General features: G+C 41.3%; 1 protein-coding gene across 1 annotated transcript in view; it reads left to right on the top strand.

Moving 5' to 3' along the window:
• Window positions 1-25,691, top strand: part of trpm5 (transient receptor potential cation channel, subfamily M, member 5) — a 78,580-nt gene that overhangs the window by 15,382 nt on the left and 37,507 nt on the right. The window contains exons 2-8 of the mRNA XM_052029017.1: window positions 3,231-3,289; window positions 15,301-15,478; window positions 16,279-16,459; window positions 18,391-18,557; window positions 20,161-20,332; window positions 23,402-23,466; window positions 23,850-24,035. Coding sequence (XP_051884977.1) covers window positions 3,231-3,289; window positions 15,301-15,478; window positions 16,279-16,459; window positions 18,391-18,557; window positions 20,161-20,332; window positions 23,402-23,466; window positions 23,850-24,035 — 1,008 coding nt within the window. The remainder of the gene's footprint in view (window positions 1-3,230; window positions 3,290-15,300; window positions 15,479-16,278; window positions 16,460-18,390; window positions 18,558-20,160; window positions 20,333-23,401; window positions 23,467-23,849; window positions 24,036-25,691) is intronic.

Genomic DNA, 25,691 nt, shown 5'->3' with positions numbered 1-25,691 from the left:
GTGTTCATTTGCTGCTGGCATGTGGTTTCGATGTGTTCTCATGGGAGATGCTCGTAGAGTTTGCTACAGTCCTAAATGATTCCATGCCTGATCGTGCAAGAGGATGTTCCATTATTTTTTCCAAGAAGGCTTTGAAAAAGCTCTTAACACGTTTTCTGATCTCCTGGGAATCTCATGTCACGACAGAGCTTGGAGTGGAGTGTCTGGTGTCGGGCATGTGGGCAATATGGCCCACCCACTGGAGCTGGTTGCGTGTGATCAGAGGCTTTGCTGGGAATGTTAGCCTGGAAGAGGATATGGGCAGTCCCTGAGTTACGTGAGGGTTCCATTACTGAGAACTGTCCATAAGCTGACTTTTCCCTGTCAGAAATGTCAGTTTTCTATCGTAATCTATATCATATCACTCTACATACACTTGACGTAATTCTTTCATTTAATTGAATATTTACCCTAATGCTACTTATAATTAAACCAATGGAATATATACTGTATCCAGTCACTAATGAATAACATGAAACATTATTATTAGCTTGAAAAATGTTTTAAAAATGTATGGGAGAATTTGCATGAAGTCATATTTCCCTCAGTCAGGTCATTTGTAACCCGGAAAGCCCCTGTACTGATGTTGATACCTGCCAATGGACTTGAAAGATTTTGCAGAAACTTTGGTTATACTTAGCAAGTGCCTACAGTTGCTACTGCAGATTGTCCATGTCTCTGGTGCATACTGGTGGTTGGAGATCACTGCAGCACAGTACACCATGGGCTTTGTGCTGGACTTGAGGCCTTGGTCTTCGATCATTCTTCGATCTCAGGCAGCAACTATAATTCTGACTGAGGTAGGTACGATTTTGCTTCTGGAGTGGAGGGAAAAAAAAGTTGAACAGTTTCCTGCTCCTGTAGACTTACTCCACCATGGCAGGTACTTGTAGCAGGGTTGGTTTGATGATGCAGCTTTGCTTGACCCCAGTCTGGGATTGGTATTGGGTCTGTGGTGAATGCATTGGTGAGGATCGTGGTTTGTGTGCTATCACTGGAGCAGATATAGGACAGTGGTGAATTTATAAGACCATCCACATTTGAGAATGATCCTCCATAGTACCTCAGATGGTGGAGTCAAAAGATTTTGTGAGGTTGAGAAAGGCCCTCTATGGTGATAGTTCTTGCTTCTCTGAACTACTTGAATTTGACATCTGGAGAAAATCATGTTCATTGTGCCTTCTATAGAATCCTCATTGCAATCCTGGGAGGAGCTCCTTGGCCAGTGGGAGGAGTTGGTTAAGGAGGATCCTTTCAATGACTTTCTCTGTGGAAAACAGCAGGGAAATTATTATTATAAGTTGCAGTCAAAGGCCGCCAGTGTGTTCTTGGAGCAGGGCCTGGGGATCTATGGCTTGAGGTCCAGTCAGCATGCACAGATCGCTATGCTTGGCAACACAATTACAGCACCCAGCCTCCAAGCTCAGCTAACTCTAGAGCCAACAATGATAACTACGAAGGAAGAGAGGGGTGTGGTGATCTGATCTACAGTAAATTGTCCCAAGGCACTTCAATATCAAGCAAGAATTTGACATAAAGCCTTGAGTTCCACACACCAGGTTCAAGAACAGCTACTTCACTTCAACCACTCAGTTCTTGAACCAACCGGCACAACCCTAGTCACCACAGTACAGCAACACTATGATCACTTTAATTACTTTGCACTAATATGGACTCATATTTGTTATGGCAGATAGCCAAGAAGGTGGGTTTTAAGAAGCATCTTAAAGAAGGAAAGCATTAGGTTGAGAGAAGGAAGTAAAGAGCTTAAAGCCTTTAGCTGAAGGCACAGCCACCAATGGTAGAGTGATTAAAATTCAGGGGTGAGCAAAAAGCCAGAATTCAAGGATTGATGATGCCTCGGGGCTGATTGCAGAAACATGGAAAGGCAAGACCACCGAGTGATAGATGCTTAGGATTTGAAAATACAAGGCTAGCCCGACCCGACCCAACCCATTGTGGCAGATATGTACAAGAATTGATGTTGTTTCTCCAGTTTGTTTAACAGGCTGTAACCACATTTGTCTGTCAGTCATTCAGGTCATGGTGAAAAAAATAACACTGCATTTAGAGTACAGAGACTGATAAATAGCTAAATCCCAAACAGGAGTTAACATAGACCCTTGGCTTTGGAAATGGAGGCATATTATGGATTATTTAAAGGGAGGAGAGTGTGCATTGAAACTGAAAATTAAATTCCTTTGGATGTGGATGAATGGAAATTCCACAGGGATTCCACTAGTATTGCTGTTATACTGGAGACTACCGGAAGCCTCTGGAATTTTAAGATAAGATATTTATTTATTAGTCACAGGTACATCAAAACACACAGTGAAATACATCTTTTTGCGTTACTGAGAATGTGCTGGGGGCAGCCCGCAAGTGTCGCCATGCTCCCAGCGCCAACATAGAATGCCCACAGCTCCTCACCAGTGCGTCTTTGGAATGTGGGAGGAAGCTGGAGCACCCGGAGGAAACCCACGCAGACACGGGGAAAACGTACAAACTCCTTACAGACAGCAGCCGGAATTGAACCCAGATCGCTGGTGCTGTAATAGCGTTACGCTAACCGCTATGCTACTGTGCTGCCCCTCAGCCTGGAAACGCTCACTGTGTCAGCTCCCACTAAATTTCCCTTTCCGAAATTTCCTTTAGGTGTCAGCTCCCACTAAATTTCCTAAATTTTCCTTTGCCATTTTAAAAATGGCAACACTAATTCAGGTAGAGGTATGGAATGATTGTAAAAGGTTGATTTGGAAATATCTTGCACACGCCAAGTAAGTATGCCCAAATCTAATTCACCGCGTATTTGATTCAGTTCCTGCCTGGTTTGCTCTGGATGCAAATTGTACAGTAAATTCCATTAAACCAACTTCCCCGAATCCAGCGAAGAAGTAGTTTAATTGTTGACCTTAACTTTTAATTTGTGAATTTTCTTTAATGCCAAGAAATAGTGATGGTCTCTATAGGGTTCTCAAAAGGATCTCAATGTGACAATGGTCCTCATGAGTCAGCATTGTCTTTAGTTTTCTTGATTCATCGGAGCTGTAAGCTAACTCATCTGTTTAAGAATGTTTCCTTTCCCTTCTTATCCAAGCCTAATTAGCAAGTATAAGTTCTTATTGGGGACATTCAAGTACCAATATGTTTGCTTGTTGCTCTTCCACAACTTTTTTTCCCTCTTTTCACAGACCATGTGTGTTAATAAAGAAGAAAGTGAGAAGAGGTTAGGGTCACAACTCAGCATAATGTAAGTAAAAGATGTTATTTAATTTAGTGTTGTGCCAAAAGATGATGGTAATTATGCAAGCATGTTGTTATTGAGTGTGTTACCTAGCTGCAGTAACCACCACTGCTCCATCTATAAGTAATGGAAACTAGCAATGGATATCTTCAAGAGAAATATATCTCAGGGTTAAAAGGAGAAGAGGACGTCTGACTGACTAAACCATTTTCGCCTAGTGTGGTAACTTTTCCGGTGAGGTCACGTGCATGCATTCTAGTTTATTGGCACATGAAAAATCCAACATCGTTCTGTACCATTTATTCTTCTCCTGCATTAATGATGTAACCTATTTTTGTTTTCCCCAGGGAATTGATTTACCCTTGAATCATTCCTCTCAGTGGGCCTGTCATTAAAATGATCAAAGGTTTAAAAAAATTTTTGCAGAACAGGAAAATTATTGGTCAAGTCTTTAGAGGAGTTTAAGTAATGGGAAAAGCTGCACACTGCAATATTTAAATTCCTCAAAATTCACCCACTTAATATTCTTTTTTGCAAGTCTGCCCTTTCTCCTGAGGAGAAACATTTAGCTGAAGATCTCATAATTTCCTTTAAACTCTGTTGCACTTTTGAAACTGGTATTAAAAATCTCCAGCAGTTAACACTTGGTTGCAACACCTAATTGTTTTTAAAAGGAGGCCATTCAGTCCATTGAGCTCATGCCAACTCAGAGCAATCCCGTTCCCCCACTCATTTTACCTGTAACCTAATCTCCCTACATTGTCGTTTAAACCCCCTCCCCTCAAGATTGTATCACTCGCTTACATTAGGAGCAACTTAAAATGGCCAATGAACCTACCAACACTGACATGTAGGATGTAGGAGGAAACCAGAGCATCTGGAGGGAACCCACGTGATCACAGGGGGAACATGCAAACTCCACACAGACAGCACCCAAGGGCAGGATTGAGTGCAGGTCAGTGGAGCTGTGGGGCAGCAGCTTTACTAGCTGTGCCACTGTACCAACAATTGTGATTGGTAACATTCATGATAAAGTGTCGGATTACCACTGTTGCTCCACATATACAACATTAAAAGTCCCACCTTGGTCTTTGATAATTTAGCACAGATATGTGGGTGGTGTATGTTTGAGGTAGATTAATCACCCTGATTATAACCAGTAATGTGTGAAAACTAACAGTTACTCGGGCTTTGTAACTTGTGTACGTGCAACACTTCTTCACGTAGTTATATTTGGTAGTTTATCCTGGACAGAGGGTGGGGTTGAGTCCAGAACACCTTGATATTTTACATTGAAAGCGATGCATTTTAAATATTTGTTGTTTGGGTGTGGGTACTTATTGATAAAACTGGTTATTACCCACTTCTAGCTACTAGTTTGAAATGTTTAGTTAACATGCTTGACCACTGCAAAGAGTAACTAAGTAGTTTGAAACTGGAGTTAAATATAGACCTGACCAAGAAAAACCAGCATTTGTGATCCAGTTGTATTTTCGCAATGTATTATTTGACAGAATCTGTTGTCTCTCTTTATTTCCACGTGTTTTAAAAGTGAATTACGTTTAAATGGACATGGGGTGGGGGGGGGATTTGAACTTGTTGTTTCTTGATTACTAACCAACTAAGCATTGTGCACCCACACCATTGCAACATCCTGGTGCAGGCATCCCCATGTTACAGCCGTTCGGGTTAGGGAAATTCGGCCTTATGAAATTCACAAATCACTATCCAGAAATCTGAGATACGGAACAAAATTCACTCTTACAGAATTTATGCAGAAATAAAAATGCACAATTTTATTTTCAACTCATATTTCTTGACGCATACTCAGATGATGTGGTTTCACATTAGAGAAAATCGCAATATGGACCATTTTCTAAGGACGCAACCCCCCCCATACAATGAGGGGAAGGGCCTCCTTTCCCCCTCTTCCAATTTGTTTCAAGCTGGTATCCATCTTTCATTCGTTCACATCAGCTTCTCTTTCCATTCCAGTTCCTGAGTAAACACTGCCGTTCCCTGACCACTGCTTCCAGGATCTAATTTTTTCCTCTCCTCCATTTTCTCATTTTACCTCACCACTTCACAGGTATTCCTTCTTCCCTTGGTTCTATGCCTCTTTTGAGTTCTCTTCCTGATGTCAGAAGGGAAAATCATCGCCTCTTCATGGTATCCCTGTTGCTCATTGAATATGTCTCTGGTGCACTGGATATGTCTCCAGTGCATACAATATACAACGGCTAAGGATGCTTTGCATTAACAGCAGGAGTTGCATTGATGGGACAGGTTCAGTGAACTCCTTCATTGATAACACAACTCTACATTGAGGGAAAAGAACCACGATGCAAACTTCATTTTGTTAGGAAAGGTCAACACACTGACCATTTCCCAAAACTCCAGATGTGAATAATGACTGGCCTTTTCTATTAGGAGAGAGAATATCCAGCTGGTTGTTCTATCAATGACCTCCTTTAGGTCCTTAAATTAGAGGAATAGTTTGCATCAATGAAACCTCTCAACATTTTAGAACATAGAACGGTACAGCACAGGAACAGGCCCTTCGGCCCACGATGTTGTGCCGAACTAATTAAATTAGTAATCAAATGCTAAAGTAACCTAATCTCTTCTGCCTACACAATGTCCATATCCCTCCATTTCCTGCACATTCGTGTACCTATCCAAGAGCCTCTTGAACACCTCTAACGTATTTGCCTCCACCACCACCCCGGCAGCACATTCCAGGCACCTACCAAACACAGTGTCAAAAAAAATTGCCCCACACATCTCCTTTGAACTTACCCCCTCTCCCCTTAAATGCGTGCCTTCTGGTATTAAACATTTCAACCCTGTGGATAAAGATACTGGCTGTCTACTCTATCATCTAATAATCTTATAAACTTCTCATAATCTTATAAACTTCTGTCAGCCTCCGCCACTTCAGAGAAAACAACCAAGTTTGTCCAACCTCTCCTTATAGCACATACCCTCTAATCCAGGCAGCATCCTGGTAAACCTCTTCTGCACACTCTCCAAAGCCTCCACATCCTTTCTGGAATGGGGGCGACCAGAATTGAATGCAATACTCCAGATATGGCCTTTCCAGAGTTTTATAAAGCTGCAACATAACTTCCCGACTCTTTTTCAATCTTTTTATTAGTTTTCAAATTAATACAGATTGATATATAGCATCAATATTTATACATGTAATACAAAGAGATCAGGATAACAATTATAGCATATATAATCATAAAGAACAATAAAATATAAAAAAAATCTGTAGATCCAATGATCTCTTAGTAAATGAATATAATATAAAAGAAAGGAACGAAAAAGATTTATTATATAAATTAAAAAAGAAACCCAAATCAATAAAAAAAATTATAAACAATATAAACTAAACAAAAAAAAAATTAAAAAAAACAACAAAAAAAAAGAAAAAAAACTGGGCTAAAATTTCTCAGTAGAAACAGGGCAATATTATGTCGTCAAATCCGTTCCTTCAAGTTGGAAAGTTATTGAAAGGGGATCTACATCATGTGAAAATATTGAATAAATGGACTCCAAATACCTTCAAATTTAAGCGAAGGATCAACAGTACCACTCCTAATTTTTTCCAAGTTTAAACATGATATAGTTTGAGAAAACCATTAAAAAGTAGTAGGGGGTATTGGATCCTTCCATTTGAGCAAAATGGATCGTTTGGCCATTAATGTAACAAAAGCAATCATACGGTTAGCGGAAGGAGATAAATGGCCAGACTCTATCCTTGGTAATCCAAAAATTGCAGTAATAGGGTGAGGTTGTAAATCAATCTTCAATATGTTTGAAATAATGTTTACAAATGTCTTTCCAATATTTTTCCAGATGAGGACAGGATCAAGACGTGTGTCAAAGAAGCCACATTTGATTTACATCTATCACATATAGGATTTATATGGTTATAAAAACGAGCTAACTTATCTTTAGACATATGGGTCCTGTGGACTACCTTAAACTGTATCAACGAGTGTCTGGCACACATTGAAGATGTATTGACTAAATGAAGAATTTTCTTCCAAGTCTCTATAGGTATAGATGTCTGGAGTTCACTTTCCCATTCATTCTTAATTTTGTCTGATGATTCTGGATGTATTTTCAAAATTAAATCATAAATTATTGCTATCAAGCCCTTCTGATAAGGATTAAGACCTAAAATTTTTTCCGTAGTTTCAATTTTGTAAGGTGTCGGAAGAGAGGGTATAGTAGTTTTTAAAAAAATTTCTAATCTGCAAATATCAAAAAAAGTGTGCTGTAGGCAAATTATATTTATTAGACAATTGTTCAAAAGATGAAAAACAGTTATCAATGAATAGATCCTGAAAACATACGATTCCCTTCCTTTTCCATATGGAAAAAGCTGAGTCAACTCTAGACAGATGAAAGAAAAAATTAGATTGAATGGGACTTGACAAATTAAATTTATTCAATCCAAAAAATTTACGAAATTAAAACCATATTCGTATTGTATGTTTAACAATTGGGTTAGTCGTATGTTTACTTAACTTGGTAAGTGCAAAAGGGATTGAAGCACCTAAAATAGAAGCTAATGAAAAGTCAGGAACTGATTGGTGCTCAAGGTGTACCCATTTGGGGCATTGAATTACATCAGAATCTTGTATCCAAAAAATTAAATATCTAATATTAATTGCCCAATAGAACTTCCCGACTCTTGAACTCAGTTTCTCAACTAATAAAGGCAGGCATGCCATATGCTGCCTTTACCACTCTATCAACCCATGTAGCCACTTTCAGGGAGCTATGGACTCGGACCTCAAGATCTCTCTGCACATCAACACTGTTAAGGGTCTTGCCATTAACAGTGTACTGTCACCTTTACACTTGATTTCCCAAAGTGCAACATTCCACATTTGGCTGGGTTAAATTTCTCTGCCCACACCTGCAACTGACCTATATCCCACTGTATCCTTTGGCAGTCTTCTACACTATCCACAACACCACCAATTTTTGTATTATCTGCAAACTTACTAACCCACCCATCTACATTTTCATCCAGGTCATTTGTATATATCACAAACAGCAGAAGTCCCAGTATGGATCCCTGCAGAACACCACTAGTCGCAGAACACCACTAGCCACAGACCTCCAGCCAGAATAGGTCCCATCGACCACTACCCTCTGTCTTCTCTGGGCAAGCCAATTCTGAATTCAAAAGGCCAATTCACTGTAGATCCCATGCATCTTAATCTTCTGGATGAGCCTCCCATGAGGGACCTTGTCAAACGCCTTACTAAAATCCATGTAAACAACATCCACAGCTCTACCTTCATCAATCACCTTTGTCACCTCCTCAAAAAACTTAATCAAGTTAGTAAGACACAACTTGCCCCTCACAAAGCCATGCTGACTGTCCCTAATTAGGCATAGTTTTCCAAATGTTCATAAATTCTATCCCTAAGGATCCTCTCCAGTAACTTCTTGGATAGGAAGGAGATAGAGAGCTTAGTGGAATGGTGTCATGACAACAACCTTTCCCTCAATGTCAACAAAACAAAAGAGCTGATCACTGACTTCAGGAAAGGGGGCAGTGTACATGCACCTGTCTACATCAGTGGTGCTGAGGTCGAGAGGGTTGAAAGCTTCAAGTTCCTCGGAGTGAACATCACCAACAGCCTGTCCTGGTCAAATCATGTAGATGCCATGGGCAAGAAAGCTCGCCAGCACCTCTACTTCCTCAGGAGGCTAAATAAATTTGGTTTGTCCCCTTTGACTCTCACCAACTTTTACCGATGCACCATAGAAAGCATCCAATCTGAATGTATCATGGCTTGGTACGGCAACTGCTCTGCCCAGGCTCGCAATAAGCTGCAGAGAGTTGTGGACACAGCCCAGCACATCACGGACACCAGCCTCCCCTCCTTGGACTCTGTCTTTACCTCTTGTTGTCTTGGTAAAGCAGCCAGCATAATCAAAGACCCCACCCACCTGGGACATTCTCCCTTCTCTCCTCTTCCATCAGGTAGAAGATACAGGAGTCTGAGGGCACAACCACCAGGCTTAAGGACAGCTTCTACCCCACTGTGATAAGACTATTGAACGGTTCCCTTATACAATGAGCTGGACTATGACCTCACAATCTACCTTGTTGTGACCTCGCACCTTATTGCACTGCACTTTCTCTGTAGCTGTGACACTTTACTCTGTACTGTTATTGTTTTTACCTGTACTACATCAATGCACTCTGTACTAACTCAATGTAACTGCACTGTGTAATGAATTGACCTGTACGATCGGTTTGTATGACAAGCTTTTCACTGTACCTCGGTACAAGTGACAATAATATACCAATACCTTACCAATGACATGAGATTCACTGGTCTATAGTTTCCAGGATTAGCCCTATTTCCTAATGGAACAACATTAGCTACTCATCAGTCCTCTGGGACCTTGCCTGGCTAGAGAGGACACGAAGATATTGGTCAAGGCCCCAGCAATCTCATCTCTCGCCTCTCTCAATAACCTGGGGTATATCCCATCAGGCCCTGGGGACTTATCCACCTTAATGCTCTTTAAGAGACCCAACTCCTTTATCTCAATGCCCTAGCATATTAGCACGCTTCACACTGATCTTCCTATCCTCCACGTCCTCCTCCTTGGTAAATACTGATGCAAAGTACTCATTTAGGACCTCTCCTATATTTTCTGCCTCCAAACACATGTTTCCTCTTTTATACTTGAGTGGTCCTACCTGCTCTCTAGTTAACCTCTTGCTCTTGATGTATGTATAGAATGCCTTGGGATTCTCTTTAATCCTACTTGCCAAGAAATTTTTATAGCTCCTTCTGGCTCTCCTAATTCCCTTCTTGAGTTCTTTTCTAGCTTTTTTATAATCCTCAAGGGCTCCATTTGATTTTTAACTTCCTAAACCTTACATATGGTTTCTTTTCCTTCTTGACTAAATTCACCACCTCTTGTCATCCAAGGTGTCCTTACCTTGCCATCCTTTTCTTTCCTCCTTACTGGAACATACCAATCCTGTACTCTGTACAGTTGGTCTTTAAATACACTCCACATGTCAGATCTGGACTTGCCCAAAAACAGCTGTTCCCAATTAACTCTCCTTAGTTCCTGCCTAATATTCTCATTATATGTTCTGCTCCAATTTTATACTCTCCTGCAAGGTCCATACTTATCCTGATCTATAACTATCTTAACACTTAAGTTGTGGTTACTGTTCCCTAACTGCTCTCCCACTGAAAGGAGAGTCACCTGGCTAGGCTCATTTCCCAACGCCAGGTCCGGTACGGCCCCTCCTCTCGTTGGACTATCCACATATTGATTTAAGAAACCCTCCTGGATGCACCTAACAAATTCTGACCCGTCTAAGCATTTTTCACTAAGGAGGTTCCAGTCTATATTAGTGAAGTTGAAGTCACACACTACAACAACCTTGTTGTTTCTACACCTTTCTCTAATCTGCCCGCATATCTGTTCCTCAATGTCCCGGTGGCTACTGGGGAGTCTGTGGTCTGCAGCTGTGATACTGTCCTTGATTAATAGCACAACTCTTCCTCTCCCAACCCCACCCACCCCCCCACCCCTACTCTTTTACCTCCCTCTCTGCCTTTTCTAAAACACCGAAATCCTGGAATGTTAAGCACCCATTCCTGTCCCTCTCACAACCAAGTCTCTGTCATGGCCACAACATCATAGTTCCATGTACTGATCCGTGCTCTTTCACCACCCTTACCCATAATACTCCTAGCATTAATATACACACACTTCAACCCGTCTGTCCCACTGTGTCTATTACCGTGCTCCTGCCTGTTCTGACTGGTCATGATATCTGCCTTCCTCTCAATCCCTCCACTTTCTAACCTGGTGCTCTGGTTCCCACCCCCCTGCCAAACTAGTTTAAACCCTCGTGAGAAGCACTAGCGAACCTCCCCGCCAGGCTATTGGTTCCCCTCCAGTTAAGGTGCAACCCGTCCCTCTTGTACAGGTTGCCCCTGCTCCAGAAGAGGTTCCAACGATCCAAGAACCTGAAACCCTGCACCAGTCCCTCAGCCACACTTTCATCTGTTCTACCATACTATTCCTGCCCTGACTAGCATGTGGCACTGGGAGTAATCCAGAGATTACTACCTTGGAGGTCCTTCTTTTCAGCCTCTTTCCTAACTCCCTATACTCACTGCGCAGGACCTCTTCCCCTTTTTGACCGATGTGATTGGTGCTAATGTGCACCTCGACCTCTGGCTGCCCACTCTCCCCCTTGAGAATGTTCTGCAGCCACTCTGAGACATCCTCGACCCTGGCACCTGGGAGGTAATGCACCATCCTGGCACCTCTTCCACAGCCACAGAATCTCCTGTCTGTCCCCCTAAATATCGAGTGACTAGTAACTAACTATGATTACTTCTATCAAATCTCTTTTTCTTCCATGATAATGAAGCCCAGTTTGTGTCATTATTCTTCATAACTAAAACTTCTCAACCACTTTAATTTCTTTAGTGAATATCTTCTTCAACAATTTTTAAAATTTCAAAATAAACTTAATGATGCAGGGTTTCAACCCAAAACATCAACAATTCCTTTCCCCTCATAGATGCTGCTTGACCCTCAGCAAATTGTTGGTTGCTCCATATTCCAGCATCTTGCAGTCTCTTCTGTCTCATTTTATAAAAATATATATACAGGCAACTCCTGCATTACGGCAGTTTGGGTAATGGAAATTCGTGCTTATGGAATCCGCAAATCAGTACCACATTAATCTGGGATACGGGGAAAAAGAATTCACTCTTACGAAATTTATGTGGAGGAAAAAGAAACACAATTTTTTTGAAATTTTCAACTCTTATTTCTTGACATATGCTCAGATGATGTAGCTTCACATTGCAGAAAATCGTGATGCTGTTTTTTTCTAGGAACGCAAACAGCCACCACCCCTCCACCCCCTCCCACCCCACCCGCTGTAGTGCAGGGGTCACCTGTAAAAGAAATACAAATTACCTTCTACATCAACTCCCTGAGCTTGATTTCCTTGCTTAAATGAGTTTTTTTAAAATTTAATTTCAAAAATAGACTTTATTCGTAATAAAATATATACTAAGGAATAAACAGTGCAAAAAAAACTTCTACATTCATGACCGTTACATTCAGTAGTGTAAATTTTTAAAAAAACAAATATAGCACCATTGCTACTCACATAGCCCCCTGTGGTGATACCCCTTTTGTTTTTCGAGGGGCTTCTCCACTCAACTCTGCCCTTCCATGTGGGGTAGAGAAAGGACTGTGGTCCTTCCCCACAGAGACTTAACATTGGCTGCACCGAGCTTCAGTGCGTCCCTCAGCATGTACTCCTGCAGCCTGGACTGTGCCAGTTAGCAGTATTCCATTACAGACATCTCACTGTGCTGGAAGATCAACAAGTTTCAGGCAGACCAAAGGGTGTCTTTCACCAACTTGATGACCTTCCAGCAGCACCTAATGTCTGGCTCAGTGTGTTGTCCCTGGAAACAGCCCGTAGATCAGAGAGTCCTCTGTCACGCAGCTGCTGGGGATGAACTGGGACACGGACCCTTGCATCCGTCTCCACACCCTCTCAGCAAATCTACAGTCCGCAAAGAAGTGGGTGACCGTCTCTTCCCCACCATCGCCGTCCTGAGGACAGCGTACATTGGGAGTGATGTGTCGTCTGTAGAGGAAAGCTCTGACTGGGAGGGCACCTCACTGCCAGCCAAGCAAGGTCTTGGTGCTTGTTGGTCAGATCTGGCGATGAGGTGTTTTGCCAGATGGTTTGGACCATTTGCTCAGGGAACAAAACCACAGAATCCATAGGGTCCCTGTCCCGCAGTGTTTGAAGTACATTTTGCACTGACCACTGCCTGATGGATTTCTGGTCAAAGGTATTTACTGGGAAGAACTCTTCCACAAAGGATAGGTAGTGTGGCAACATCCATCTGACTGGGACATTGCGCAGTAAAAGGGCCAGGCCTGTCTTCCACAACACCAGCAACAAGTAGAACTTCAGTACATAGTGACACTTGTGCCCACGTGCTTCGGGTCCACACACACACCACCTGATGCAGCCACACACGAAGGTAGTCATCAGAATGAGGGCAATGTTGGACACACTTTTGCCCCCATTCTCACGGGACTTGTGCATCGTGACCCGTCAGACTTGCTTAAATGAGATGGCCAAATCTAACTGTTCTAATTACCAGCAAAGTGTGTTGCCTCTATACCTTTTTGTGGTGTAATTTGCTTCCAAGGTTCATTTTGTGGTAAATGGAACTATATTTTCAAAATGTGGATTGCAGAAAAACTAATAACCCACTGGCACTTTATTGTCAGAGCACGATGGAAAGCGACTGCAAAGGGTAAACAAAAAGGATGCAAATTTATTTCCCTTGGCAATACTGCACCTGTGAAATTTACTAGAATTTTACAGGAAAATGCAAATCCTTGGGTACATTTCCTTTTTGCATCTCATGCATAGATTCATGATACAATGGTGGTATTTATAAAAGTAGAGGTCTGGTATCCTGCATTGCGTGCACTTTCCTGGCAGCCCAGGTGTATCTTAGCATGAGTACATATGAGCCAAGTGCTTGAGAGTTTATGTGCATGAGTGTTGGTGTGTTTGCATCGTGTTTAAGCTCACGTTATTCTGAGCGACATACTAATTCTACGGTAGCAGTTCGATATGATTGACCTCCTTGCCTACCATAGTGCTACTGTTGTTTAAATGACTACCCCATCGATAGTGAATTGAATTTGAATGATCCCACATTAAGGTCAAACCTATTGCTGGAAAATGGGCTCATGAGAGCATAGATTAACGGAGAGCTAATCTTCCCTCGTTACTCACCAAAGCCAACATCCTCCTAATGTTGCTTAGCCACAAAACAGTGTCACTATTAACGACTATATATTGGTCACTATGCACAGCCAGCAAGTCCCTCAAACCTAAACAGCTGCAAGTGATCAGGAAGTGGCATTCTGAGCTTCTGTTAATACTGCGCACACATATGGATTTGTTGCAAATCCTCGGATTCCTACCCTTTGGTTATCACCAAAGGATAAGGGAACAATGCCAAGCCCTTTGCAGAGGTTTCATTCATTGTTGATCAAAAGGGATGGGTGTGTAGTGTTTTTAAAAATAAGAGGTGGGAACAAGTACCTACCTGTGTGTAACATGAATTTAATGTTAGTCAGCGAAATAAGTATCCCTGTGTGATTCATTGTGTAATTTTCCCCAGATTGCAGAGAATTACAAACTGAGCTTCTGCAATGACTATGATTACATTCAGCAATAACACATCACTCCACTCAAGGGGGTAAACAGAACATTTCTCCTTGGTTGAGAGATAATTATTTAAAGTGTTTTCTGGAGAGTGAATGGGATTAAGCAGATAATAGACCTGTAACAAGCATCTGGGGATAAATGGCTTCCATATGTGCTGTAAATTTAAGCCTGTACGGAGTATAATTGGTGTTTCAAAGTGCATAGATTTTTATAGAGCTTGAAATACTTGCATATATCAGAACAATATCAACTCTAAAGGCAGTGCCGAGGGGGTCTGTTAGACGCTATTCATTCATAAATAAGTAGGACTCAGAGGGCTCGATCCATCACTGGAGGATCTACCTATTCTCTTACCACTTGAAGACAGCCAGATGAAGGGTCGCAACCCAAAACGTCGACCTGTCCATTTCCCTCCCCAGATGCTGCCTGACCAGCTGAGTTTCTCCAGCTTATTGTTTGTTGCACCATATTCCAGCATCTGTAGTCTCTTGTGTTTCCAAAATCAAAACCCCTGGTTCCAGACTAAAGAGTAAAAACAATCTTAAATCTTTTCATTTAGTTTTGATCAGTGTGTGGTTTACACACACTCTGGTGTGTGATCTCATCACACGATTATAAATGACAATGTGAAGTAAGCCAACCTAGGCAGAAAGATTAGTCTTGGAGTAGCTTTCTGAGGATGCAATATAATGATCTGTTGTATGTTTTTTAGTGGAGAGAGCGCATGCCAATGTCTACACTCTCGACTGGAAGAAATAGAGGACACAGGACAGGAACAAACGAGAAAGAACAGATACAATAGTCACAGTGTCGAAGAGCCTTTTAAAAAGGAATCCATCTGCAACACTGGAGAGATAGAGTTTTTTGGATTTGGCAAGAAGTATGGTAAGGTACGGAACAAGAAAAATATGGAATGGAGACTCATGGATAACCCAGATCTTTCAAACCTCATCAGATAACTTCTTTTGGGTGTAATTATGTAATTTAACCTAAACAGGCTAATGACTCTCAAAAAGAATGTGTGGAGGAATGTAATCTGCCTGCTCTAATCATTCAGTTCAACATGAAGGTCATGCTTTTTTTTTACTGGAAAAGAGATGATGAGATCAGTGTAGATAATATTTCATTGAACGTTGTGTCTGGTGTATCAACTCTGAATGGATAAAGTCACCCTACTGAGGCTCTTAGTTTCAAATGGGTTCTGGTATCTGAATGTTGGTCATTGCCAAGTTTAACTGGCCCAGGAGAGTTGCATAGTTATCACCATTCTCAGGACTACAGAATTGTGATAAATTTTCTATATGAAGAAAGAAAATGTATGTCAAGCTGATGAGATTTAGTGGCCTGGAATCTGTAATTGCCATATTATTGTCCAGCTTCAACAGATCTTCTTGCTTACCTTTTTAATTCTGTGCATCCTGATTTTATTTTAATTGGCTTTTGCCTTCAATAGACTGAGCCCAAACCCCTGAATTCCCTCTACCATCTCCTCCTTTCTTCACTTAGTCTCTCTGTAATGCCTGTCCCTTTCTTCAAGCTTGCAGTAGCCAGCCTAATTACTTCTCTAACTGACTACATGTTTTGGGATGTTTTCCTGCATTAAAGGCACTATGTAAATATGTGATTTTTATTTTCTTTCTGGTTTGGCTGTATGCTTTTGTTGTTTTAATGATTTCACATTTTGCTGTAGTTTGTCCAGGTATCCTGCAACACTTCCCCAGGTGCCATATTTGAGTTGTTGACTCATGAATGGAATGTGCCAGTCCCAAACCTAGTTGTATCAATCGTTGGAGGAGAAGATAATATTTTTCTAAAACCGTGGCTTCGGGATGCTATTCGGAAAGGTCTGGTGAAAGCTGCTCAAAGCACAGGTAAACTTACTCCCAACTTCCTAACATGTGTCAAGGAAAAAAAAAATTAATCAAGAAGGTATAAGGGGGATGTCAGGGGTAAGTTTTTTACACAGAGAGTGGTGGGTGCGTGGAACGCACTGCCGGCAGAGGTTGTGGGGGCAGATACATTAGGGACATTTAAGAGACTCTTAGATAGACACATGAATGACAGAAAAATAGGGGGCTATGTGGGAGGGAAGCGTTAGATAGATCTTAGAGCAGGATAAAATGTCAGCACGACATTGTGGGCCAAAGGGCCTGTACTGTTCTCTAGTGTTCTATGTTCTAAGTTTCTAACCTCACAAGGAAAGAAAATAGTGCTGGATCTAGTTCTGGTCACAGTAGTGTAGCGGTTAGCGTAGTGCTATTACAGCGCTAGCGACCCAGGTTCAATTCCGGCCACACTCAGTAAAGAGTTTGTATGTTCTCCCCGTGTCTGCATGGGTTTCTCCCGGGTGCTCCAGTTTCCTCCCACATTTCAAAGACGTACGGGTTAGGAAGTTGTGGGCATGCTATGGTGGCGACACTTGTGGGCTGCCCCCAGAACACTCTACGCAAAAAGATGCATTTCACTGTGTGTTTTGATGTACATGTGACTAATAAAGAAATCTTAACTTAAATTAGACAAGTGGAGTGTGTTACAGTGGGAGAATCTCTTGGTAACACTGATCATAATATAATTAGAATTAAGGTAGACATGAAAGGAGACAAAGAAAAATCAAAGGATTAATATAAAACAACTTCAGTGGTTTGAGCAGGGATCTAAGGGATAGGAGCCAGAGAAATATGCAGAAAGGATCCTTTCCTGACTGGAGAGAAGACTGCAGTGGGGATTTCCCCTCGGGTTCAGCATTAGGGATGTTATTTTTCTTATCAAAATCAAGCCCACTTGTTCTTAATATAAGGAATTTAATCTGACTTGGCAATATTACAAAAAAAAGTGACAATTTTATGATTTGACTCTTAGAAGGACGTAGATTAGTGAAATGGCAAGACACATAGCAGATGGAATTTAATGCAGATGTGGGTAAAGTCACTTTGGGAGAAACTGTATGGAGAGGCGGCATAATCCAGACAGTAGGTTTATCAGGGCACACTGCAGGAGCAGAGGAACCTCAGGGTACATGGTCACATAGTGGTGGGCAGGTTGAGGAGGCAAATTAGAACACACATGGGAAACCTTGTGAACAGGAGCATTGAACCGACAAACAGAAAATCAGCTTAAACCATTGCAAATCCCTAGTTAGGCATTCGCCAGAGTTTTGCAGACAGTTCTGGGCACTACACAAGGAAGAAGATCAAGGCCTGCGGAGAGGAGCTTTACTAGGATGGTATTGGAAGATAGAGTGATGTGGAGCAGCTGGGGAAATTTATTGCATTTTCAGTAGTGCAAGAGAGAAGTATTCAAAATTAGGAGGGATTTTAATGTAACAAGGCGGAAGAACCATTTTTCCCCTCCATTAAGAGGAGGAAATTAGAGGTCACATATGTAAAATAATGCGCAAAAGTGAAATGAGGTTTCTTCATACAGAGAGATTTCCAGACCAGGAATTCTTCTTCCTGTAATTGCGATAGAATCTGATTATGTTGTAGCTGCCAGAAGGCAATTGGACATGCTTGAAGAGGACTAATATTTAGCACTATGGGGGAAAGAAACTAAACAAAAGCCGGCACAGTCACAAAGACCGAATGAGCTTCTATACAATAAGATTCGGTGATTCTCTACTTTGATGGGAATCCCAGGGTGAAGAGTCACATGAGTGAAGAGAGAGAAGTTTAAAATTGATAGCGGAGAAGGGGAAACTGATTTTCAGAAAGTCTTCTGGTTGTAAGCCAGTGGGTTCTTGCACAGTGAAAATAATTTCACTGCTTGAAATTAATAAATAAATTTCCCCATGATTGCTGTACAGGAGCCTGGATAATTACAAGTGGTCTGCGGGCTGGAGTCACCAAACTCATTGGGGAAGCGGTCCGTGATCATGCCTTGGCCAGCACTTCCACCAAAATCAAAGTCTTTGCAATTGGAATCTCCCCAGTGGAAATTATTGCTGACCGTGAAGCCTTGAACAATGTTAAGGTTAGTTATTCAAATATTTTAAAACTATTTTCTTCTATTCCTATTTCTACAATTTTTAAGGAACACATTTCCATTTGCGAGTGATCAGTACAACATTCAGAACCAGATATATTTTCTCTGACCTGTCTGTCGTGAAATTTGTTGTCTTGTGGGAGCAGTACAGTGCAGAGATATAAAATTACTATAAATTACAAAAACAAACAGTGCAAAGAAAAGGAATAATGAGGTAATATTCATGGATTTCATGGACCGTCCAGAAATCTGTTGGCAGTAGGGAAGAAGCTGTTCCTGAATCGTTGAGTGAGAGTCTTCAGGCTCCTGAACCTCCTCCCCAATGATAGTAACAAGAAGAGGGCACGTCCCGGATGGTGGAGATCCTTAGTGATGGATGCTGCCTCCTTGAGGCACTGCATTTTCATAGGCTGTTGTGTCATAAATCAGGAAAACAGGTATGGTTAGTGCTGGGGTGTAGATTGGGGACTATGCACACCATGTCCCAGTCTTCACAGCCATAGTATTTTTGGGTGTGGAATTTGAGCCTACCACAAATGGGGTCTCCCACACCAAAGATGAGCGACTAGAGGAGGCAACTCCCAAGCTGCGAGATTGCTCAGAAGTAGCCTGGAGGCTCTATGACTTGTTTGTGGGTCCACATGGAAATCCACAGGTTCAGGGCTTGGCTAAAGCTACTCAAAAGGCAGCTGAGATTGGGCTGATGGGCAGGCTGTAATGTGGAATCTCCCCCACAATGTATGTATACGCCCTGCCCCACACCCTGTTCAAACGTAACTGATGGTGGAGGTTTGCCCAATTGTACGTACATTGGTGGTATCGGTGCTGGAGGGTCCCAGAGGTCGAATCCCACCACTCGTTTTTGGATTTTCCAGTGAGTGTTCGGTGCCAATGTTGACATTTGTTCTCACATAGGTACCCTTAAAATTCAGAACTATGTGGCACTTGTTGGAGGAAATATTTATTTCCCAATACAGTATCAAGTAATAAATTGGAAGAAGATGTTGGAACATTCTGTGAACTGGGCCTTTGAGTAGCACCGTACAGGATCTCCCATGTGTGAGCTGTTGGGAGCAAGGAAGATAAGTGGAGATGGAAGTCATTCTGTCTTCATCCACAATTACCTTTTCATAGCTACTCCTTCAGTGTGGCAGAACACAGGAAATGGGCCACATTTCCTCTCCCTCGGATGGGATTTGGAACGTGGTTCAAAGTAACCAAAAGGTGAAACATTAAAACATGTGTCTACATTGGAGGGGAGAAAAAAACCTTTTCAGTACCTTGAGATATCCAAAAATAATTTACAGCTGGATTTGAACCTTTAAATGGTGGAAAAAATGCATCTAAATTTGTGCATGGCAATATCACCATAAACAGTCATGGGTTTCAGTATGTTGGTTGAGGATTATATATTGGTAAGGATACACTGGGAAAGGGAAGTATGTGTGTGTCATAACACTCTCTTGCTTTGGGTCTGGAAATTATCAACTGAGCCATGGTGGATAGAAAATTCATCTGTAATAAGCAATGTTTTGGCCTGCTTTTTCTCTAGGATTTCCCCTATAATTAATTTTTATCAATCTTTAATTAGAAGCACCATCCAGCAGTCTACCGGGTTGATGAGGAAGCACAAGGTCCTCTCTACCCCTTGGACAACAACCACTCCCACTTCATACTAGTGGATGACAAGACTCCCAATGGCACCACAAATCTTTGGCTGAAACTGCTGAAACATATTTCTGAACAGCGCACTGGCTATGCAGGTAAGCACCAGGACATGGCGCAGAGCACCATCTCCATCATGACAATGGGTTGATGAACAGATGACAAGTGAAAATGAAATGGCAGGTGAAAGCTGTCACAAGCTGGACTGTGAAAGCACGAGTCCATATACTGCCCACAAATCCTGCATGGGAATCTATTTTCACATTGATCAAGATAGTTGAACAATGTTAAATCATGTGGTTATGGTGATCTTGTTTCTGTAGTTATTTAAAGTAGTTTTTGCTAGTTATTTAAGCTTTACAGGCCAAACAAGGGGACAATGAGGGATGGATTTGAAAAGACTGCCTCTAAGTCTGGCCAAAAAATCTAATGTTAACTTTCTTTTTCCTTGGATTTGTTTTCAGAAATATTTGGAAGATTTCCATTAATAAGTCAGCATCATTACTGTGTGTGGAGTTTGCATCTTCTCCCTGGGTTTCCCCCAGGTGCTCTCATTTTCTCCCACTTTCCAAAAACATGCTGGATAGTGGGTTAATTGACCACTGTAAATTATCCCCACTGTGGCTGGGTGGTAGGAGGGTCGGGGTACTGTGAGAGCAAAAAGTGTGCAGGGAGAAAAGTCAGGGACTGGGATTGATGGGATTTCTTTGAGACACTCCGTGGACTTGATGGTCTGAATAGATAAACATGGAAATGCTGTCTGTAGACTTGATTCACTATATGTTTTCATACACCAAATGGAGATTTTACATACCAGCAACAATAGAAACACAACGAGCCATGTTTAAATGTTAGAATCTATTTATTAATGACTACTTGTAATAATAAAGAAGAAAGAAAAAGGTTAGACATCAGACATTAACCAATATAACCTGAAGTGTGTGTGTGTGTGTGTGTGTGTGTGTGTGTGTGTGTGTGGCTAGTTCCCAAACCACCCAGTCTAGGAACAGTTCTCAAAGTTCAGTTCAGTCTCTAAGCAAGACAATGAGCAAAAGCTTCTGAAAACCCACATTAGAATGTAGAGAAAAGGAGTTTATGAATTCCACAAGTTCCACGATGGAACCAATACGACACCCCAATCGCCGAAGATCTCCGTTGCTTTTAGTCAGAAGTATCTGCCACTCTGAGTGTCGTCCCGAAATCAATTTCCCTTTCCGTCCGCTGTAAATAACACAGTGCCACGAGGTCGATTCGAACAAATACCTTTATTAGCAGTGCACCGCTAGGAGAATTCTCTTCAGCACTCACTAAGAGTCGCTTCCCGAGTTCTCCCCGAACAAAGGGCAGACAGACATTTATACAGGAATTGTCACGCACATCCCATGCAAATGGCGCCGCGAGTTTCGGTCAAGCTATAGAGATCCCGAGACAGCTATCACACCTTTTGTCTTAGTATAATTGAGTTATAATCAAGGCTTTCAAAGGCAGGTATCACCCTTCATTGTTCAGACCAAGTCTTCACCTCGATTTTAATTACACTCAGTATCGCCACCGTCTGACATATCGGAATGGTTCGTTACCCGAAACAAAGGCAGTTAACATACTTAACATTCCAACCTAACTAGTGGGTCAGCAGTTTGCTAGTCCTTGCGAAAGAAATATAAATGCATATATATATATATATATATATATATATATATATATATATATATATATATATATATATATATATATATTTTGTTTGCCAGTTATAGGTATGGTTGCAATTCTTAACCCTTCACTTCCTCATGAGGGCACTCGATATGTGGCCGCCCACAGATATACCTGATTCCTGGTACAGGTTAACGACAAAGTGAACTCCACAGATTGCTCCAAAAATCCATGTATGGATTGCAGTCAGTGCTACCAACTTTCATGTCTCTGTCTGTCTCTGTCTGTCTCTGTCTGTCTCTGTCTGTCTCTGTCTGTCTCTCTGTCTGTCTCTCTGTCTGTCTCTCTGTCTGTCTCTCTGTCTGTCTCTCTGTCTGTCTCTCTGTCTGTCTCTCTGTCTGTCTCTCTGTCTCTCTCTGTCTCTCTCTGTCTCTCTCTCTTTCTCTTTCTGTCAGTGTCTGCAGTTGCCAGCACTTCAGTGAATCTGCCTTCAGACACTTGCATCATTCCAGTTACAGAAGCTTCTTCGCTCCCACTCGCAGCAGTCAGACAAAGCCACACACACTACCGTTCAGGTGCCTTAAAGAAACACTCACCAAGTAGCAACCTGGCTCATAACAAGATGTTTCAGAATGACACATTTTCATGCTCTTGCATGTAAGAGGGATATTTTTCATTTTCTGTCCCAGTATGGATTTGATGTTATATGCTACACTTTTTAGGAATCATTTGACTTTTCGCGTAACGAGTGTCTGAATGAGGCAGTGTGGGTTCAGTCTAACTTTCGTCTTGAGAACACAATCTATGTTGCCACCCCTGTGTGCTACTGAGGGAGAACTGCACTTGGTTGGGAACAGCTCCTTGTGCTGGAAGACTGGTAATTTTCAGGCAGATCAGAGAGCATTTTTCACCAAGTTGACAGCAGTCAATATTTGTCTCAATGCATGACCCTGGTTCTAGAAGGAATGCTGATTGTGTAATGGAGATTTTAGTAGGTGGATAGAAAGCTGATCATCTAACTCCGGTGTCAGAAAAGTATTCCCATATCAAGTTCAACTCATCAACGTAAGAAGTTGAATAGTTTTTTGTTTCGTATGCGAGCCGTGCTTGTGGTTGCTCTTTGTCAATTTAGTGAGAGATGCATAGTTGTGAGGGCTGTCGTCCATTAGACATTTCTTTAAAATGTACCAAATTGCCTTTCATAGTTTCTTTCTGCAGGGAGAGAGGAGAATTTAGTCAACATTCTTGTTTCTTGCACACACACAATTTACAATACAAAAGAAATATTAACAGACCTTTTGAATTGTTTCACAACCTCCAACCAATGTCAGCTCTGATCTAAAAAGAAACGGCTAAATGGTCTACTGTTTCACCAACCATTGAATGGAATGGCACAGATATTATTACCTGAAGGCCACCATCTCCTAAGTCATCCTTTACAAGTCTAAATGATATCCTTGGAAATATAACTTTCAGGATTGCATTGTGCTTTAATTCTGTTTTTTTATCTTTTGCAGGTACAGGGAGCATTGAAATTCCCGTGCTTTGTGTTCTTGTACATGGCCACCCAAAGCTGTTGCAGGTAATAGCCTTCTTCCCTAATAGATCAACTTTATTGCATTTAGTTATGGGAACCTATTTAAATGGATGGTAGAATTAATGGGCATGTGTTAAAAGAGAATTGTTACAGGGGAAATTAAAAGTGGGGAAATAGGATTTACTCTGAGAACTGGCATAGACTCAATTCTATGTTGTAAGGAAATCATGAAAAATATGAAGTATAGAAGAACTGATAAGGAAGATATGCAAAGCAAGCAAAAGTGGATTAATTTTCTGTAATATTTTTGGTGGTACAAAACCTTCTTGGCTGGTTCCATAACTTAAAACAATAGTTAAAGAGGGATATTCAGTGATTGCTGTTAACACATCAGTAATGTGTTCAGTGTGCTTTAATTGATATTGCAGAAGTTGCACCAGGGGGTGGAAAATTCTGTTCCGTGGCTGATCCTGGCTGGATCAGGAGGCATAGCTGATGTCATTGCTTCACTGATGCATGGACCTGTGGTACCCGAAATTGTACAAGAGCAGCTTCAAGAAAAATTCCCCAGAGAAACCTTTACCAGAGAGAAGATTCTTGAATGGACCAAACTGGTAAAAGTGATACACTCACCAGTGAACTGAGCATTACTTACTTTTTAACAAGCAAGATCATACACCATCTTTGCCAGCTTTTTCTTGAATCATAATTAAGAACCTGAGTTCTCCTTTCCGTACCTTTAGTTCAATGGACATTGGCTAGTCTGTACCCAAACTCTGTTGTACCTGGCTTTGTTTCATATCCCTTGATACATTATTAAAAGCTATGGTTAGAAATTGGTGTCATGTTAATGAGGCAGTGCAGGCATCCTGTTCAAGGGCTTGCTACTGCAAAATTCATTGGTGCAAGAAGCCAAAACATCATATGTTACTAAACAGGCCTTGTTCCTTCAAGGGCATTTCCTTTGCATGCTTTGCACTGTCTTCATTTAATTGCATTGATGTGTTTATTTTATTCCTTTCTTTCTCGTGCTCATCAAGCTTTGCCTGAAGTGGCAGTGCCACTTTCCTTGAGGCACTGATGTTGTATCTACGTAGAGAAGAAATTCCTGTAGTTCTTATTGGATTTATTAGTGACCACATTACTGATTATGCCCCCGTCATGGTCTGGCCCAAATTAAGAAAATTCTTCTTCAAATCTACTCAATCAAACCCTCACATAATCTTAAATTCTATCATATCCTCTATCACCAGTTTTCTAAAGAACCTCAATCTGTTCAGTATCTTCTGTTTTAAAAATAACTTTTCAGTTCCAGTGTCATTTTGACAAATCCTTTTTTATTGTTTGCATCTTCTCCAGGCTATCCATGTCCTTTTTGTAATGGGAAACTAGATGTGTTTGGTCCTGCTGAGGTTCTGTACAAGTTTAACATTACTTCTCTCTATTTTTAATTCCATTCCAGTGCCTTGTTTGCTTATTTTGTGGGGTGGAGTTGATTTAATCTCTATCATGTGTTGCCATTGTTAATGCTGTGTGTATGTGTACCTGAGATGCCAGGGTTCCTTTGCTGCATTCAGATACTGATTTCATCAGAAGCACATGCCTACTTATTCATTGCACCAAAATTTACCATCATGGATTATTCTGGATTAATTATACATTTTATGCAAAGGTATTATTATGATTCCCAAGCCTATATCATTTATGTTCATGATGAACACCAGTGGTCTCAGCACAAAGCTGCCTAAAGTATCACTTGACAATTGCCATTCTAAGTAATTGCATTCAACCCCCACTCTCTCGTACTTATTTTGCAGCCGGCTTCCTTTCCATTCCACTGTTTGTCCTCTATCTCCATGTAGTCTGATTTGGATCAAGAGTGCACCACATAGTTTTTTTTTTGGAAATCAAAATGTATTATTTCTCCTAGATTGCCCTATTCATCTTGCTGTACTTTCTCAAAGCACTCTTGGGTCATTCAAGCATGAACTCCTCCATTGTGCAAAGCTATTGTATTTTGTATTCTATCTTGGTTCCAGTATCTTTTCTGCCACTCGTGTTGAGCTAATTGGTCTATGGTTCCCTGGATTTGTTCTACTTTTCAATTTAAAGGTTGGTATTAGCAGCCAGGCAGTCTTCTGGCACTATTCCCTTTTCCTAATGAATGCCTGTATGTAAATAATGGTGCCACAGCTATCCCTATCCTTATAAATTGTATTTATGCAATTCACCTGGACCAGGGGTTTTATCCTCATTTGTTGATTAATTCA

Source organism: Pristis pectinata, chromosome 14 (genome assembly GCF_009764475.1).
Source record: "Pristis pectinata isolate sPriPec2 chromosome 14, sPriPec2.1.pri, whole genome shotgun sequence".
Classification (NCBI taxonomy): Eukaryota; Metazoa; Chordata; class Chondrichthyes; order Rhinopristiformes; family Pristidae; genus Pristis; species Pristis pectinata.
The sequence above is the reverse complement of the archived record's forward strand: the minus strand, read 5'-3'. Positions and strand labels throughout refer to the sequence as shown.